This window comes from Hylobates moloch, unplaced genomic scaffold (assembly GCF_009828535.3).
Source record: "Hylobates moloch isolate HMO894 unplaced genomic scaffold, HMol_V3 SCAFFOLD_8, whole genome shotgun sequence".
NCBI lineage: Eukaryota > Metazoa > Chordata > Mammalia > Primates > Hylobatidae > Hylobates > Hylobates moloch.
In genome coordinates, this window is record NW_026652283.1 from 35449327 (window position 1) to 35468355 (window position 19029).

The 19029-nt window shown below is 43.5% G+C and overlaps 1 protein-coding gene across 10 annotated transcripts in view; it reads right to left on the minus strand.

The window, feature by feature from the left end:
- CSMD2 (CUB and Sushi multiple domains 2) overlaps positions 1–19029 on the minus strand; it is a 701208-nt gene that overhangs the window by 101411 nt on the left and 580768 nt on the right. For 9 of the 10 annotated variants that reach the window (XM_032160157.2, XM_032160162.2, XM_032160160.2 and 6 more), the window contains 6 exons: positions 15560–15745; positions 14598–14792; positions 12443–12616; positions 10651–10824; positions 2304–2477; positions 742–930 (listed from right to left, as the gene is read on the minus strand). In XM_032160157.2, coding sequence (XP_032016048.1) covers positions 742–930; positions 2304–2477; positions 10651–10824; positions 12443–12616; positions 14598–14792; positions 15560–15745 — 1092 coding nt within the window. The remainder of the gene's footprint in view (positions 1–741; positions 931–2303; positions 2478–10650; positions 10825–12442; positions 12617–14597; positions 14793–15559; positions 15746–19029) is intronic. The other variant, XM_032160164.2, reaches the window with a different exon arrangement.

Genomic DNA, 19029 nt, shown 5'->3' on the forward strand with positions numbered 1-19029 from the left:
TTTTATAGCAGTGGGAGAACAGACTAATACATCAGGATTCTCAGCACCTCCCCAACTCCTTTTAAAAAACATGCTGTCCCCATACCTTTTCCTAACAATAATTAATGTGGTCATTGTTTATTGAGTAGCTACTATGTACCAGACACTATGCTGGCACTTTTAATAGACTTTTTTTCTTTAATCCTCTAATAACCCTATGGAATAGGTACTGGCATCATTTTTATAGATGAAGAAACTGAGGCTCTGAGAGGTTACTGAATTTTTCCCAAACCACACTACTTGTTCAGTAGCAAAGCCAGAATTCCAGTCCAAGTTCGTCTGCCTCCAGAGTCTGTGGCCTTTCTGCTTCAGTCCTTTAAAGGGAAGGGGTTCATGTGCTGTCTTTCTGGAAGGGCAAGGAAGGGGTAAAGTTGGGAGATGATGTCCTGCTAGGCAGCCAGTTCTGAAAAAGGGGAACTCTAAGCTGAAGAGGGTGGTAACTCTAGAGAGGAAAGGGACCAGGCCTCTAGCTAGGAAAGTGAGAACACAAAAATTGGTATGGCAAGTCACCCAACAGGGGCTCAAGAAGGAATCTGAAATCCCAGGAGTAGCCAGAGTGACTGTCACCATAAGGCAACACATACATGTGCAGACACACACACACACACACACACACACACACACGCATGCGCACAGAGGGGAGGACTGTTCTTTGACAGCAGCCACCCCATCAGTCATTTTGAGCAGGTGACATCTACTTACAGAGACACTGGGGGCGGGGACGGTCCCATGTGCCATCTCCCTGGCAGCTGAGCACTGGGGTGCCCAGGAGGTAGAAGCCGTGGTTGCACTGGTAAGACACAGTGGTGCCGAAGTTGAACCTGTGCGGGCCGCTGGCGTGGACCTGACGAACACTATTTTCTTGGTGTCCAGGATCTGTACAGTTGATGACTGCAATTGAACAGAAGTCCAAACAGGCATGGATTCCCAGTACAGTAAAATCTTCCGAGCAAAACTAGGCAATGAAGCAGACCCTGTCTGGAGGGTGAGCTGGTCCCGAGGTTGCTGGACTTCTCCCCTCACCTTGGTTACCTGGTCAGAAGAGTCATCCTTCCATGTCCAGCTACACATCACCTCCTTAGAGAACCCTTCCCACCTCTTCCCAGATTGATTACTCCCTTTCTGGTACTCCCTTGCACAAATCGCTATTGCTGACTTTACCAGACTGTGCTGTGACTTGTTTGAACACACGAGTCCCTTGGGGACATGAATGTCTAGTCTCCATGTGTCTGATCCTAGCACAATGTGCCTCCCACAGCAAAGCTTGTCAATTGTAAAACTGATGCATTTGAACTGACTTGAACAGGGCTGGGCTCTTTTGAAAATGGTTATAATCACTTTTATGAGTATTTCAGGGACACATTAATATCCTAGGGGATACATTTGACTTTAAAATCTTAAAAGTGTTTCCAAAGCAGCTTAACTCAAAATCAGGATAAGATTTTAGAATAATGACAATATTATTCATAACCCATGACTATACTTTTCTTTCCAAACATCTTCAAATCCATTATCTTACCTGAGTCTCAAACTCATCATATGAAGTGGGCAGGAAGGTATTTTTAAAAAATCTTTGATAAGCCTTTAAGGATTTTTACTTTTCATGAGGCTCTCTGAGGCTTCACTCTGTCAAAAGCCTCTAAAAGCGTTAGAAGCTATTTCCTAAATACTCCAAATGGAGCCAGGACATTCTGTATTCTCTCTGCCTTTTGAGTCTTTGGCTTCCTCTCTGTGTATTTTCCCCCAGCCCTCACCCCCTTTGTCTCAACTCTTGGGCTCTCTGCTTTTTAACCCTCTGCTTTTTCATTAAGAATGTGGGTCTCTTAAGTGTGGTTCCAAAGGAGCTGCAGCAGCCATTTTGCAACCACAAGGAAAGACCAAGATATTGCTCCTGATCTCATGGAGCAGCTGTAGAAATAATATTACTTCTAGATTTCTTGTTTATGTGAGAAAAATAAACTTTTGTTAAAAAATAATGGGGCTTTATAAGATAATGATATATTATTTGTTCAATGAAAGGTGAAGAAGAAGACTTGAAAGATAAAATTAAGTTTTGCTTTCCTTATATAACCCATGATGACGAAATTTTATGTGGCTCTATCCAAGGGTTGAGAAAGTCCTCATCTGTGACCCTTCTCTGCTCCATCTTCTCTATCTGGGTCAGAATGATGCCAGAATGATTTCACTGGCTTCTTTTTCTGAGCTACAGAACCGCATATGGCAGAGATGGTGGGGACTGGAGTGGGAGAGAAAGGGTGACTCACTTCTGCAGGTGGGCAGCATGTCACTCCATTGCCCGCTGGCAAGGCATTGGGACCTAGCAGCCCCCTCAGCCATATACCCAGGGTTGCAAACAAACTTGACCACATCGTTGAGGTTAAACTGGTTGCCCTGAGTGAGGCCGTTGACAGGGTTGCCCGGGTGTCCACAGGTAATTGCTGTAACCAAAACAGAAGATAGGTAAGCCCTACTACTATTCCACACCCCTCAAAATTTATCCACCTCTCACCTGGCATCTTTTATGCCATCAGTGAAGTTCAGCCCTAAGTCTAACTTCAATCTCTTTTGCTATAAAACCTTTATAAACTGTAATTGTCAGGGGAACATTCTGTCCTCCTTGAAGATATGTCTGTAGCTTGGACAACTTGAGATCAATCATTCTATGACTTCCCATAGGGTGTTAGGGCTGGACTGTGGTTCTCTGTGGTCTGAGCAGTCAGTGCTATCTTATTTTCCTTGCCTCTGATGCCCTCAGCTCCCCACATCCATTCTTAATTGCTGGGTATACTGATGGCCAACTGTCAGCTGATTTAGGCCCATCCTCATTCCTGAGGCAACCTTGTAGAATCAGAGTGAATACTAACCAAGACTGGTGCAGAGTTCAGTCACCCTGCTAGACCAATGGCCCAGGCAAACTGGGGAAGCAGAGCTGCTGTTTGGAGAGAACCCACTACCTCCCATTCCTTCCATGGGAAGGGAGTTCAGTTAGTGCACTTTGATCTGTGCAACTTGGGAAGAATGAGCTGACATGTTTGGCTCAGCATCCCTTCTTCTTCTAGGGACCTGGTTGTCTGCAGGGAGCAATGTTCTCAACTGCTGTCAGCTGTTGGGGAGGTAGGCTATCCCCGACATTGCAGGGCTGCATGCCCCACCGCAGTGTTGCCTCTGTGGGTGGGTGAATCCATCTCATCCTGGGTTCATGTAGCAGCCTCCATCTGACTCTCACATTAAGCTCCATTTTCCAACTTAGCCTTTATTAGTAAGCGAGGTAATATTTGGGCCTCCACCTACCGGTCTGTTTTACTATTTTGTTCAGACATGAGCAGGGAAGAGAAAAGAGATGTGGTATTTGCAGGCCACCATGCTTATCCCTGCATCCCTCTGATCCCCCCTTCCTCCCAGTGGTATAGCTCACTCCATTTGGCTGCACTGGCCTCTTGGAGGTTTCATGAATATACAAAGCAAGTTCCTGCCCCAGGGCCTTTGCACTTGCTTTTTTCGCTACCTAGGACATTGTTCCTGCAGATATCCCTTAACTCCTGCCCTCCTCTTCTCAGGTCTCTCCTCAAATTAACCATGTCAGTGAGGCCTTCCCTTAGTCCCTAGTGGGCCAGCATTGCCAGTATTGCCAGGTCCCTTGCTCTGCTCAACCTCTCTCCATAGCACTGTCACCAACCAACACACCACAGCACTTCTGTATTTGTTTATTGCTTATCACCCTTCAGCTGAATGCAAGCTCCTTGAGGTCAGGGACTTGGTTTTGCTTATTGCTATATCCTTGGTGTATGTACCAGTGCCTGACATTCAGCAGGAGTGTGATAAATATTTGCTGAGTGAATTGGCAAATGAGTAAGTGCATGAATGGATGGATGCCTAGGCTTCTGCTTTGATCCTTAGTCCTTAGTTCTATTTCGTCCCAGCCTGACACCCTGGTCTCATGGGGTTGAACTCCCACCTGATGCTTTTGCCAGGCCTCTCGCTTTGTTCTGGGTTTTAATTTGTGGGAAGATGAGGAACCATAAGGGATGTTCTCTTTGCCCAATACTTAAATCCGTGAGGATCCCACCTAAGACCCAAATGGTGATAATGGGGATGGGGGTGTAAGAGGAGGAAGCACCCAGTCTTCGCTGTGGCCAGATCTGGTGTTTTCTGGGCTAGTTCTCTTTTGTAAACCTCAGTAGTAGCAACCATGACTCCAGTGGAGGGAGTCAGGGAGAGCAGGGGACATGCCGTTAGTGGACCACAGGGGTTTAAAGCAGCCTGGCATGGTGAGATGAGAATGAACTATGAAGGCCAGCGGACCAAGATTTCGGCTCAGCTCTGCCCCTTCCTGACTTTGGGTCTAAGGATAATTCACTTTGAGCCTTGGTTTCTATAGCTGCAAAGTAAGAATTTTGATATGCATTTCACAGGGTTGCTTTGAAAATAGACTCAATTCACATCATTATTTATAATCAAATGTCTACTGAGTGCCTTTTATGAGCTAGGTACTCTGCTATGGAGTGGAATATATAAAGAAGAACATGAAATGTTCTCTGACCTCAGGAAGCTCATTTCACAGACTTGCAGGCGGGCAGGCAGGGAAGCAGCTGTTAAACCCAGTGGGCTGGTGCTGAGATAGAGCCCAGTGCAGAGGACCGTGGCTTTTACCCTCCTTTGGGGAGAGAGTGGGTCAAAGAGGGTCCCACAGAGAGTGGCATGAGGTCTGATCTAGGTCTCAAGGGCGAGTAGGGCTTCGCCAGGTCAAGAAGGTGGTGGGAAAGCAGGGATAAGCATCGCAGCATCTGTAAACCCCTGAAATTATATGCAAGGCACTGGGTGTTTGCAGCCAGCTCGGGAGAGGGTCCATTACTTTCACCAGATTTGGAAAAGGTCATGATGCCCCTTCCCTGAAGGTAGAAATCACTCATATAAAGAGAGAGAAGAGTGTTGAGGATTACAACCTTTGAGAATACCACTTTCTGAAGGGCAGATGTTAAAAAAGAAAAAACCTATAGGAAACCGAGGAGTGATCAAAAAAGTAGTAAAGCAAAAAGCTCTACAGGAGGGGGTAGTTGTCACAGAGCCAACAGCCTCAAGAATTGTCAGATATCCCTGATAGATCAAATAAGATAAAGATGAAAAGGTGTTCATCGGATTCATCAATAGGACCATTGGTGACTTGCAAGTGTCCCCTGCCTGGTTCAGGCTCTTACCCACTGCTTCCTACATATTCCCAAGCCACAGGCCCTGGACCAGGACCAGCAGGAGAAGAAGCTGCTGCGACCAGGTGTCATCTCTGGTGCCCCCGTATAAGTTCTTCATGCTCTCTTTAGGTCCCAGGCTTTCTGGCTGCTTGGAAGCTTTGGCTGGCACTTCTCAGATTCCTGCTCTGCAGCTCTTGGGTAGCAGAGGCTCTGAACATTCTAGAACATGGCCTAGGACCAGAGGTCCTGTTGACTGGGATGGAAGTTCTTTCTGGCTAGAGCAGAGAAGTGGCCTTTGCTGCTAATGAGAGGGGAGAGGTGGAGGCAATCACTGTAGGCAACTCTCTCAAGCAGCATGGCCATGCAATGATTAATTTCACGTGTCAGCTTGGTTAGGCCGTGATACCTAGACATATGGCCAAACATTAGTCCACATTATTCTAGATGTTTCTGTGAAGGTATGTTTTAGATAACATTTCAATCAGGAGGCTTTGAGTGAAATAGATTATGAGGCCCTCCATGATGTGGGTGGGCCTCATCCAATCAGTTGAAGGCCTCAAGAGAAAAGGCAGCCTGCCATCCCTGGAAGAAGAGGGAATTCGGCTATCAGCCTGCCTTCAAACTTGAACTGTGATTCTTTCCTGGGTCTCCAGCCTGCCAGCCTATGCTGCTGATTTTGGACTTGCCAGCCTCCACAATTTTGTGAGCCAATTCCTTAAAATAAATTGCACTCTCTCTCTATACACACCTCCTATTGGTTCTGTTTCTCTGGAGGACTCCGAACTAATACAGGCTGCCATGGGCAGAAGAATAAGGCATCATTAGGAGGAAAGTAGAGGTCCTGATGAGGCTTGAGCACTTAATAGGCTTTTGAGCACATTTCAGGACAACCAGACCTAGTTTCCTAAGGGCAGAGATGATATATGACATATTCAATTCATGTTGATCCTCCACACCTGACACAGGGTCTGGCATATAGTAGATACTAAGGGAATCTTTACTGAATATGGTCTTAGAAGCTGAGGGAAACAGAAAGGGAAGGTCCATGGTAACATAGGAGAGGATTAAGAATAGACTAAGCTCACTAAGGGGGCAGGAGGGAAGGAGATCCAGAGACTGGTGGAGGGATCAGCCGTGGGCTGGGAGAGAGATTCTTCTACCGAGGTGGGAGAGAAGGGGCAAGGATGGACGTACACAGAGTAGATGTGTGGGTGGGGAAGCTGAAAGTAGGAGAAGCTATTGTCTGATGGCTTCTATCATCTCTGCAGGATAGAAAGTGATATTATATGATTAGCTAACAATTGTTGGGGCTTGCAGTCATTGTTTCACTTAATCCTCACAACCCTATGAGGTAGGCACCACCATTATATCCACAGAAAACAGAATTTCAGCGGACTCAAGAGATTTGTTCAAGGGTCACAGTTTCTAAATGGCTCATCTGAGTTTTGAACCCAGCTTCTCTGATTCCAGGCCATCTTAACTGTTTAACTTAGTTATTTGCTGAGAATGCAGGTAGGGGCGATGGAATATAAGTCTTCAGAAAGGAGGCAGAATTGTAAAACAGCTGTATGGAGAAAGGGCAAGGGAGCTGACTGAGGAAATGAAGAGGACAGCTGGGAAATGTTGAGAGTCTGGTTGACACTGGAAACGTTGACTTTGTATGTACTGGCAGCTAACACAGTGCCTAGCACAGAGTAAACACTTACAAATATTTGTTCTTTTATTCTTGCTTTCCTCCTCCAGATAATTCCCAAACCTCTGTGCTCCAAGAGAGAATGCGGCTTAGCGTAAGAGAACCTGGATTCTGTAATGTGATGGTGGCATCATTACTACCACCATTACCACCACCATCATCATCATCATCATCATCACACAACAGCAGCAGCAGCAGCAAATGCTGCTTAACATCTGGATCAGGCACAGTTCTAACTATCTTATGTGTATTAATTTATGTAATGCTCCCAGTAGTCTTTGAGGTGCCTGCTTTTTACAGGTGACAAGACTGAGACCTAATGAGGTAAATCGACCTACCTAGAGTTACATAGCCACAGCAGATCTGGTGGTAGAGCTGAGACGTAAACCCAGGCAATCTGGGTCCACACCTGAGTGCCTAACTACTTCACTCACTGTCTTTGAATATGGTCCAGTCTAACATTCAATGTCTTTAGGCCAGGCAGACACTCTCCATCCAGACCCCGACAGTCTCTATTATTTATTACCTAAATCTCTTTGTATACACCGTGCACCAATTTCCTGAGGGCATCTGCATGCTCTTCTGGGTGAAACTAAACATGTTTTATTTAGACACATCTGAAAGAGTGACTGAATATAGATGGATCTTTATTTTTTTATTATTTTTGAGATGGGGTCTCATTATGTTGCCCAGGCTTGTTTCAAATTCGCAAGCTCAATTGATCCTCTGACCTCAGCCTCCTGAATCTGGGACTACAAGCACAAGCTACCATATCTGGCTTGGGTCTTGCTTTCTGTAAACCTTAATAAGTTATTAAGACTAATTTCATGCATTGTTTTTTGAGAAGTTCTCATTATTTTATGGCCCTATCCCATATATAAAAAGCCAAAAGAAGAAGAATTAAAATAAAAAACCTGCCTTACGAAAATTAAGAAGGCAAACTTGCACTTTACATAAAGGCTCACTTTAGGGAAATTTAAAAAGTGAAGAATTATCCAAATTACTTCCAGGCAGCTAAGCGTAACAGTGGTTGCCTAAATCAAAAACATGCAGATTAACCGGAAGAATAAATAATAGAAAACCCAGGCCTGCAGCCTAACTAGAAGACGGAGAGTGCTACAGACTTTAAATTACAAGTAAGAAGAGAAATATACACTAAGCCCAGGCAGAGTTACTTCTCATGGTTCTGTTGCAAGCTTTTGTGGAGAGAAAGACCGTATGAGAAAGAGAAGAGAGGAGCAGGTGAAGGGCTTAACACTGATCTAAAATCACCGCCAGAAGGAGAAAATCCATCTCATATATGAATATATTGAAAACAAATCTTTGTATGTCAATATACAACCACAGAAAAGGGACATAAAAGTGTGTGTGATTCTCCCTGATTGCTTCTGGAAGAAAAGAAAGTGACATCCTCTAAGTGATAAGGGGAATAAGAAGCAATGATGGGAAAACCTGGGGTTCTGCAAGACAAAAGAAAAACATGCAAACAAACAAAAATGAAGGACACACAACCTCTTTCTTACCACACACAAAGCCTTATATTAAAAAAAATAAATAAACAAAATAAAGGCAAACATCCAAGAGAATCAAAATGAGATAAAGAAGTAAAAACGATCAGAGAGAAAGACTTTGTAACACTGACAGAAGAGGGTACTACTAAACCACACTAAAGCCATAAAATGAATAGAAAACATCAACCTAAATGTATACGAAGCTACTTTAAGAAAAAAATAGAAAAGAATTCAAGCATTTCATCTGATGAAAACCTCCTCACCAAAAACAAAACATGTGAAGCATAAGAAAAATGTAGCAACATTCTAAACTGAACTAAATATTCTCAAATAAGCATCTGGAGATATTTTAAAAACCACCACGAAAATCAGAAAATCAAAAACTAAACAGTGCAAATGGACAAAAGGTGGAAGAATATAAAAGATAACTGATTGTATGCTTTAAAGAGATAAAAGAAAAAGACAAAACCATCTGAGAAATGAAGACTAAATTATAAGAGGCCCAAGAAAGAATACTCTCAAATGAAATTTAATAAGAGCTACTGAAGAAAGTCAGGCAAAAAATCAAGGGAATTAAAATGAGATAAAGAGGTGAAAATAATGAGAGAGAGGCTGAGAGAGAAGATAGGCAAAGAAGATTCAACATACACATAATCAGAGCTGATGAAGAAGAAGAAAAAAAAAACAGTGGGAAACAAAGCAATACCAGTGTTTAAAACCATAATCCAAGAAAAGTCTTTGGAAATAAAGAAAGACCTGAATCTATATATTCAAAGACCCACAGAATACCTAGGGAAATTGTCTTGGAATAGTTAACTCTGAAGCACATCCTAGTAAAAATATTAGACTTTAGGATAAAGGGAAAAATAATCAGGAACCTCAAAAAAATCACCAAATAACCTATAAGAAAAATAGAATTAAACTAATATTATAATTCCAAAAGTCAAATACGTAGAAACAGAGAGTAGAATGGTGGTTACCACCAGTGGAGAAGTGGGGGAAATGGAAGACGGCAAAATTAAGACCGAACTTATCAGTCATATTAATATATGTGAATGAGTTTAACTAACCAACTAAAAGAAAATGATGGTTAAGTTAGCTCATAAGGCAATTTATACTGCATACAAGAATCACACCTAAGAGAATCAGAAGGCTAAAATAAAATGGTCAAAGGTGTATCAGGCAAAATAATTAAAGCAGGGCTTGTAAGCCTAATGTCAAGCAAAGTACAATTCTAGCTAAAAAATGTTAAAAGTGACAAAAAAGTAATCTTTAAAGGCTAAAAACCACAATGTGCAACTAGTTATGAATATCTATGCACCAAATAACACAGCAACTATCTTTATAGAACAGAAACTACAGGAAGTGCAAGGAAAAATAGAAACACACTAATAATAGAAAACTTTAAACACATCTCTCAGAATAAAACAGATGGAGTGGGTGAAAAGTAAGAATGTAAAGGACATAGACAACATAATCAGCTATATCACATGAATATATAAATAAAACATGACATCCTATATCCTTCATTCTCAAGTGCACATGGGACATTCATAACAACTGACGAACTATTAGGTCACAAAGATAGCTTCGGTCAATTCCATGAAGTAGAAATATTACATACAATGCAATAAAATTAGAAATGAATAACATAATGAAAAAAAAGGGCCTTCCACCTAGAAACAAATCCTTCTATTAAAAATTTTCTATGTAAAAGGGGAAATCAATACCAAAATTACAGAATTTCTAATAAATAATAAACATTTATTATTAGACTCTATAGGATACAATTAAAGCAGTGATCAGAGGAAATTTCATAGTCTTAAGCACTTATAGCAATAAAACTCAATAGAAATGAAAGAATGAAAATAAATGAATTAAATTCCCACTCAAAAGCTAGAAAATGAACAAAAACGTAAACCAAAAGAAATCACAAGGAAGGAAATAATAAAGGTGAAAACAGTGATTAATGATGCAGAGAACTGAAAACATTAGATCAACAATGCTTTCAGTTTTGAAAAAAAATTTGCAATCATATATATATTTAAAATAATATATATAAATCATATATATATTTAAAATATATATATAAATCATATATATACATATATATATATATATATATTTAAAACAAACCTCTAGCTAATCTAATTAAGAGAGAGGGAGAAAGTCCATGTTGAATCTGAGCCCCGTGACTAGGGAGAGTGGATGACATACTTACGCACACAGAAAGGGGTCTTGCCCGACCAGTGATGATCCTGCTGGCAGATGCGCACAGACATGCCGATCAGGCGGAAGCCAGCGTTGCATTGGTATACCACGCTGCCCCGGTAGCTGTAGTTCTCCCCATTGATGTGTCCGTTGACAATGGGCTCAGGAGTCCCACAGTGTCCAGCTTTGGTGAGGGATGGGGAAGGGAGTACATCAAAGAGGAGCTCATAGAAAATGGAGTGGAGCTTGGTCTGAGTGGCGAGAGACAGGGATGGTGGGGAAAAGGACCAACTATCCCACAACTCATTATTTTTCCCACCTCTCCCTGGGAGTAGCAATCTAGGAGTGACTTCAGGAACCCTCAACATGACAAAAATAGTGTCGAGGACTTGGCACCCCAAATCCCAAGGTTGTACCCCAAATGGCCACTCACTTCTGAGCTTCAGTTTCTGTGTCTCTACACAGATGTGTGCAAAATGATCACTGTTACCTCACTGTCCCCAGGATCATCCCCCCGCTTTTTCTTACCAACCACATACAAAAAAGCCTTCTACAAACAAACAAACAAACAAACAAACAAACAAAAAATGCCCCCGAAAACCCAAACTCAGGAGCACTTTTTTTTTTTTTTTTTTGAGACAAGATCTTGCTCTGTCTGCCAGGCTGGACTGCAGCGGCATGACCTTGGCTCATTGCAATGTCCACCTCCTAGGTTCAAGGGATTCTCCTGCCTTAGCCTCCCAAGTAGCTGGGACTACAGGCATGCACCACCATACCCAGCTAAGTTTTGTATTTTTAGTAGAGATGGGTTTCACCATGTTGGCCAGGCTGGTCTTGAACTCCTGGCCTCAAGTGATCCACCCGCCTTTGCTTCCCAAAGTGCTGGGATTACAGGCGTGAGCCACCACACCTAGCCCGGGCATCTTGTTTTTCACTGAGCATCTGCTGCATGGAGGGCACCATCGCCTACATTAAGGCAGTCAAAACCTGGCTGTGTTGAAACAACTATGTAAAAACAGATGGTTTGGCTAAATTCATCTTTCCTTCCTTCTCCTTGACTAGCACCTAGGTGAGTTCTATTTATTATATGGGATTTGGGTAAAGTATATTCCTGGCATTTCCACCAGCTTCCTTTGGCTCTCTGTGGAAATAACCTGTGACTGTGTCCTTAATGGGCCTGAGACAGTGGCAAGACAGCACTGTTCACCCCAGGACAGGCCATCCAGTCTATCCTATTAGGTTTATGTGGCTGGGGCCCTCTTTTAGACTCCAGGGGTCCAAGAAAGGCGTGAGAGGAGACAGAACCATAGAACCAGGGAGTGGATTAGCCATGGAGGAAATGATAACTTTGTCCTTTGGAAGCCAGGTTGTTTTATGTTTCTGTAATTTGCTTAGTATATATGTATAGATCTATATGTTGTGGTAAAATGTGCTAATAGATAATATAAAAGGTATTTTAGGTGTGTTACAGGGATGTGTCTGCAAATTTGCCAAAAATGGAGACGGGGGCTTCACTCATTATACAAAGGCCAATAGGAAGCGATTGTCTTTCTAACCAGAATGAGAACTCCTCAAAAGCTTGTCTCTTTAGATCTGAAGATCTTCTCCTTCTTTTGGGTGGCCCAGGAGAAGGTGTTCCAGGGTTTTAGTGATGACTGATGGCCAATAGTTGGTGTTTGGATTAAGCATTTTATGTCAATAGGTGAAATGATACTGTTTGAAGATTGGATCCCAGCTTTGGAAAGATCTCATCTATCTCAAGGAGAAAAACTGGGCAGGATAGGCCTGGAGAGGTCACTTACCAAGGCAGCGGACTTCAGAGCCACTCCAGAGCCCATTGGCCATGCACTCACGCACCCTGGAGCCCACCAGCGTGTATCCGGAATTGCAGGAGAAGATGGCTGTTGCCCCGTAGATAGACAGTGTTCCGATGCGGTGGCCATTGGGGGGAATCGGGAGCTCTCCACAGGAGATGACTAAAACGATCACAAGATGCTCAGTAAGCCAGCCCCAAGAGGAGGGACATGGTTGCTTCTGCTTCGCAAGAACTGTGACAAAAATAAGACCTGTTTAACCTTACTCTGCTGGAATTCCTGACCAGAATATGGGTTGTGATGCTGACTTGTGTCATGTGGCACCTCAACTGGAGGTGTCTCCAGAAGCCCCCGAAGGTTGTTTAAAATGCCCAGCTCCACTGCAGGTGCCTGACTCACCAGTTTTGCAGATAGGGCCCTGGCCTGCCTATGTTTTTAATCCTCCTCAGGTGGCTGAGATGTGCACTGTGGTTAGGAAGAGATGGCGATTCTGTGGTATGCTCCTTAGTGCCCTGGGCAGACACTGCTAATCAATTTCCTTGCCCTTCTTTTCTGAGCCCAGCAGCAGCCTCACACTCTTTGTCAACAGAGCACTGCTGAGAGCCTCTGGCTGATGTATGAGGTGAGGCCTAATCGCCAAGGCTGCACTGAGATGTGAGTGGCTGCATTGTAGTGAGGCTGCCAAACGCTTGGGACTACTCTGCCACATATGTGGTTACATCCCACTGTGTGGTCTGCACCACAGTGTGCAAAGACAACAGTGTCTTGAATCACGGACATTGGCTTTTTTTTTTTTTTTTTGAGACGGAGTCTTGCACCGTCGTCCAGGCTAGAGTGCAGTGGCACAGTCTTGGCTCCCTGCAACCTCTGCCTCCTAGGTTCAAACAATTCTTTTGCCTCAGCCTCCCAAGTAGCTGGGATTATAGATGGGCACCACCATGCTGGCTTTTTTTTTTTTTTTTTTAGTAGAGACAGGGTTTCACCATGTTGGCCAGCCTGGTCTTGAACTTCTGACCTCAAGTGATCCACCCACTTCAGCCTCTCAAATGCTGGGATCTATGCCCAACCTGGATCACAGGCATTGGAAGACACCATTCCTCCTCCTTCCCAGTCTCAAACTCCCACTTCTCACTGACCACGTCCTTCTACCTCTTTACAATCACTTGCTTCCTCTGTGACATCCGCATTGGTCACATAAATATTATGAGCATATCCCTATCGTAGTGCATGCTGTGATGAGCCACTCAGAGCCCCTTTTAGGACTGAGGGACTTATTTCCCCAGCTGCTGGCAAACAACCCTTGGCTGGCAGCCCTTTTCAGACTGCTGTGATTGAGGAGTCCCTTCACCTAGGAAGGTCATGTCCCTTTCCTAGGCCAGCCTGCATCCAGTGGCTGGTCAGTGTGGCAGTATAACAGTTCCCTTCCTCCAACTTGTGACAATTCTGAAGGGCCATCCAGAGCTCCCTGGGGGGTGAGCTGAGGCTTTCACGGATACTGCATCAGAGCTCAATTCTCCTTCTGCCCAGTCCTGCTTCCTTCCCTCCTTTCCCTTCTGTAGGTGGTGTTCTCAAGAGCACCCCCTAATAAGCCTCTGTCTCAGAGTGTCTTCCCAGAGATTCTGACCTTTGAAACTGTATTAAAGAACCAAAGAAAAACAATTGACAATGGAGAAGGCAGGCAGGTTTAGGTGACCTGTCCCCTGTGCTACCCTCATTCCTCCTATATACACTCCCATTTCAGGTCTTATCACACCACATTATCATTATTTCTTTATGTGCCTGCCTCTCCAGTAGACTATAAAGTCCTTGTGGGCAGGAACCAAAATCTTTTATCTTCATGCCTCTACAGTGTCTGGCATATAGTAAAAGCCTAATGAATATTAAAGAAATGAATTAGTGGATGCTCATCTGGACAAAGGCAGCTTTTGATAAGATGAGAAGATGCTAAGAAACACTTTCTTAAAGAGGTAAAGGAGTAGGCATTTTCCCAGCTCCTGATTCTACTAGATAAGAGTCTAAAAAGCAGTACACTGCAATCCCTGGTGATACCCCTTTTCCCCCCAACCCAGTTCACTCCATGAATGAGACAGCTTAGGTAGGAGGGACTGTGCCAAACTTGCCCACCCTCCCTTCCTGGGCTTACTTTGGCAGGTGGGCGTAGAGTCCCCGAGGCTCCATTTGCCATTGGCCTGACAGCGGATAACCCTTTGGCCAGTATAGTAGTAGCCAGGGTCACAGATGAGCATCAGCTGGGCCTGGAACTGATACTGTGTCTCAAAAATAAGCCTCCATCGGCCATGCTCCACGCTGATGCTACTGACATCAGGACAAGTCACAGCTGGGGAAATGAGGAACAGAGAGGAGGATTAATTACTTGATTAATTGTGGAAGACCTTGTAAGAGCCCAGATCTAGGGACTTGGAGACCTTAATGCAATAATGAAGAACCCAGGAATCTTCAGTTCTCAGGCAGGTTTGGTAAATGAACAGGTGGGTTGGGTGGGGGATGTGGCAATCCGGGGAGTACAGTTCTGCCAAAAGATTAAAAATTTAAAAAGGGAAATAGTACTCAGTCAAGGTTGATCATTGAATGTTCGAGTTACATTTGATTCGATTTTCATTTTTCAAGAGAAGACAGAAATCTGGATTTTAATGTAAAATTTCTCGATTTTAAAAGATTGTGGAGTAATTCAAAATTTGTTATAAAGCACCGCGTAGGCCAAAAACCAAACCAAAACAAAAACCTCTGTCTTTGGACGGGACATAGCCGAGGAGGTTGCCATTTTGTGATCTGGCCTAAAAGTTGTTGTTTTTAGAGCTTTGGAATCAAGGGACATTCATGCCGACTGACAGGTTTTCCATCTGAAAGGGAGTGGACCAGGCCATTCCTAAGTTCCATGGTGGTTTGTGGAAACGTCTTAGGGCACAATGGTCATCAATGCTGAGAGCAGTTGCAGCACCTGCCTCCTCTTCTGAAATCCCCCAACCTCCATGTCCATATTTTTTTTTAACTCATTTCTGTGCTTTTAGCTCACTCCTTGTAGGACTCTTTCCAACCGCCTACCTAGCCCTTCCTTACACCCGCCTCCATGGCCTGAGGACTCACGGACACACTGTGGTGGGACATTGTGGTTGCTCCATAGGCCTATGTCCAGACACTCTGCAGTGGCCTCAGCGCCTGCCTGGAGGTGGTAGCCTTCACTGCAGCTGTACATGGCCTTGGTTCCCACTGTGTACTCCTTGCCAAACACCATTCCATTCTTGGGAGCCTCGGGAAGCCCACAGGAAAGAGCTAGCAAAAGGAAAACAAGTCATGAGCATTTCTGGTTTAAGATGGCATTCTGAGAAACTATTTTTATCCTTCCTCCCCTCCCAAGGTCCCAATAAAATTGTAGTAAAAACTAATAAAAGGGTAGAGTCTCATAACAAAAAAGAAAATGGGAGGATCATCGGCAGAGGAGTTTTTTTTTCTTTTTTTTTTTTAAGTTTGGAAGAAGGAATAAAGATAGAAGTGCAAAGAAGCTGTAGCTCAAAATATATGGGAGGGAGCCTCAGGGTGAAACCAGTTCTCCGCCATCTGTTCCCACAAACACGGTGTAGACACATTCAAGTATCTACTCTCCAAACAGAGAATTTTCTTTTCCACTGAAGGGGAACTCTCTTAGGATGAATTAGGGCTGCTATGATGGGAGCTGGCATCCCAGAGGAAAGCTCTTTTAATTCTAGGATTTATGGTCTATTGGCCTAAAGGCTGCCCCATTGCCTACTCAGGTCTGCCACATACTCATCTCAATTTCTCATTGATAGGAGAGACTTTGTGGACAAAGATATCTGTATATAAAAACAACAAAGGTAATCCACATCTCATATCTGTAAAAATCAACCTGGCCCTTGCTTTTAAAATACGATCAAGGATCATTATACATATGAAGAAAATCAGCAGTGTGAACAAGACAAGCCAAGATAAAGTTTAAACCAAACGTCCCCTTAGGAAACAGAGCTAATTCAGGAAACAGAAGATATATAATCTTTAAACTTCTGATCAGCAATATCTTGAGAAAGTCAAGGTGACATATGGTACTCATAAAATAAAATCAGTGTGCTCTGAAGGAAAAAAAAAACAACAAAAAAAACAAGGACAAACTCTTTGAAATGAAAAATATGATTGCTGAAATAAGCATTAAAGGATTAGAGATTAAAAGTAAATTTCTCAGAATATTGAAAAAAAAGAGACCGAAAATGAGAGAAAAGGACTGAAAACACTGAAGATCAGTCCTCAATACAGGAGGTCCAGCATCCAACTGATCAGAGCTCCAAAAAGAGAGAACACAAAAAGTGGATGGGATGGAATTATCATAGATGAAAATTTCTCAGAGCTGAGGACAGACACAAGTCTTCAGATGGAAAGGGAGCCAAAGGAATGCAAAGAGAATCACTCTTAGGTTCACCATCATGGAATTTTGTGTGTCTAAGAAGTCCAGAGACACACAGGCATTCCTCCAAGTTCCTAGAAAGGGGGAAAAAAATGACATAACTGTGAAGGAATGAGAATCAAACCGGCACAAGACTTCCCATCAGCAGTGAGTGTTTAAAGATAATGGAACAAAGCTTTAAATCTCTGAAGAAAATGATTTGTAAACTAGAATTTTACCCAGTCAACTGACCAAGCATGTGTGAGGGCAAAAAGACAGACACTTTCAGACATGTAAAGTCTCAGAAAATGTACCTCTCATGAACCCTTTCTGAGGAATTTACTTAAGGATATACCCCATGAAAAAGAGGGTGAAAACCAAGAAAGGACAAGATATGGGATATAAAAAATGACAGAACTAACTCAGGAATACAAAGAAAAGGAATGTCAAAGGGACAACTCAGGAAAGAAATGTTTGCAGCAACATGGCCAGGGTTATTATTTTATAATGAGTAGGGTCGATATTATGTTTATAGGAGGAATAGGAATTACTTAGGCAAGAGTAGACTGTTTGGTCTTTGAAAGAAAGTAATACTTGTAAATCATCTTTGCCCTTTGATAGCTCAGGGGGTATTACAGATGGAAAGATTAATCTGTCAAAGTACCCACTACTGCCTCCATCCACTGTCCCCTCTGGCAACTAATCTAGAGCTCAGAACTTTTTCGCTCAGAGCCAGAATAAGCTTGGGCAGAGTCCCATTGAGATTGCCTAACAAGATGCTTGATGCTATAAGAATTTCCAGAACCAATAAGAGGCATCAGGCTGGGGCTCCGTTATGAATGGGGGAGGGTAGACTGTTCAGAGGGAGAGAAGTTGGAATACCAAGATGGAAGAAGGATCTAGGTGTGGGACTCTCCAGAAGAGGAGGATCAGGAACACAGAAGGAATGAGAAATAAGAGTGTTTAAACATGAGACTCTTAATGACTAAATAGAAAGGCTATGAGCTCCTTCAGTGGATCTAGGTTAGCCAAGCTGTCATATTAGATCAACTACCTGCCCAGCTTCCTTGAATCCTTTGGGAAGAAATGCTTGGATCTCCACTAGTGTCTTGCATGGAGAGTCAACCCAGGGAGGGCAGTGAAGGAAGTGGGTGGCAGCAACTTCTCACAGGCCCTGACCTGGCCTTGCTTTTGTAGGTCACTAAGGGGACAGAAGATAATACTCCAGCCTGAGATACTAAAAGCCTGTGTCTTATGATCTCCATGCCAAAATGCAGTCCCCCAAACCCGGTGGTAAGAGGGACACTTCCTGTGGGTAGGAGGGGGAGGGGATACAATCACAAAGTATTTGAGGCTTGTGGTGGAATGAGATCTGTGAGGGAGAGAGACACAGAGTGAAAGAATGGGCTGGGGAAGGAGAGAGAAGGCATTAGGAGGCATAGAGTCTCTAAAGGAAGAGTGGAGAAGTCATGGTTTGCAAGCAGCAGTAGAGAAGTGGAAGAATTCCAGGCCCTTCCTGGCCCAGAATTCTGTGGGAAGTAGGAGGTGGGTGGAGGGGGATTAATACTCCACTTGAAAGGGCCACAGCATACGTGCTCTCAGAGGACAGCCACGGTCTCCATGGAGTGAGGAAGTGAAGACAGCCAGCTGGGTAGGGACTGAGGGTGTACGCTTGCTGGCCATGGAACTAGGATTCCAGAGAACGCAGTGGGAGGCTCAGAGGAAGGGCATCAGTGGGAGGCAAGGGGTGGAGTGGGGAGAAGACATGCACAGTAGTATGGGGATGGGTCAACTGAAGCCTGGGGGAGGCTTAATTTTGGGTAGTGATGTAGGGTAACAGATATGAGAGGCTTAGTAGGTTCCAACTGGCGCTCCGGAAAAAAGACTCGTCCTTGTTAATGCAATTAGAGACGCAGAGACCAAAGCCAAATGCCATTTGCCATTTGTGGACAGCCAGTTCACTGTGACCTTTGCTTAGGGGTAGAGTAGATTATTAATAGCACATTGTTTTTGTTCTTTGAGAAAGCACAGGCACAGGCAAGAAGGTTGTGAGGATTAGAGATGAGAGATGTCATTAAAAAGTACTTCACCACTACTGGGAACCAAAGGAAAAATCAAATAGCAATGTGATTTCCTGTTTTTGTCTATGTAGTTGACAATGTTT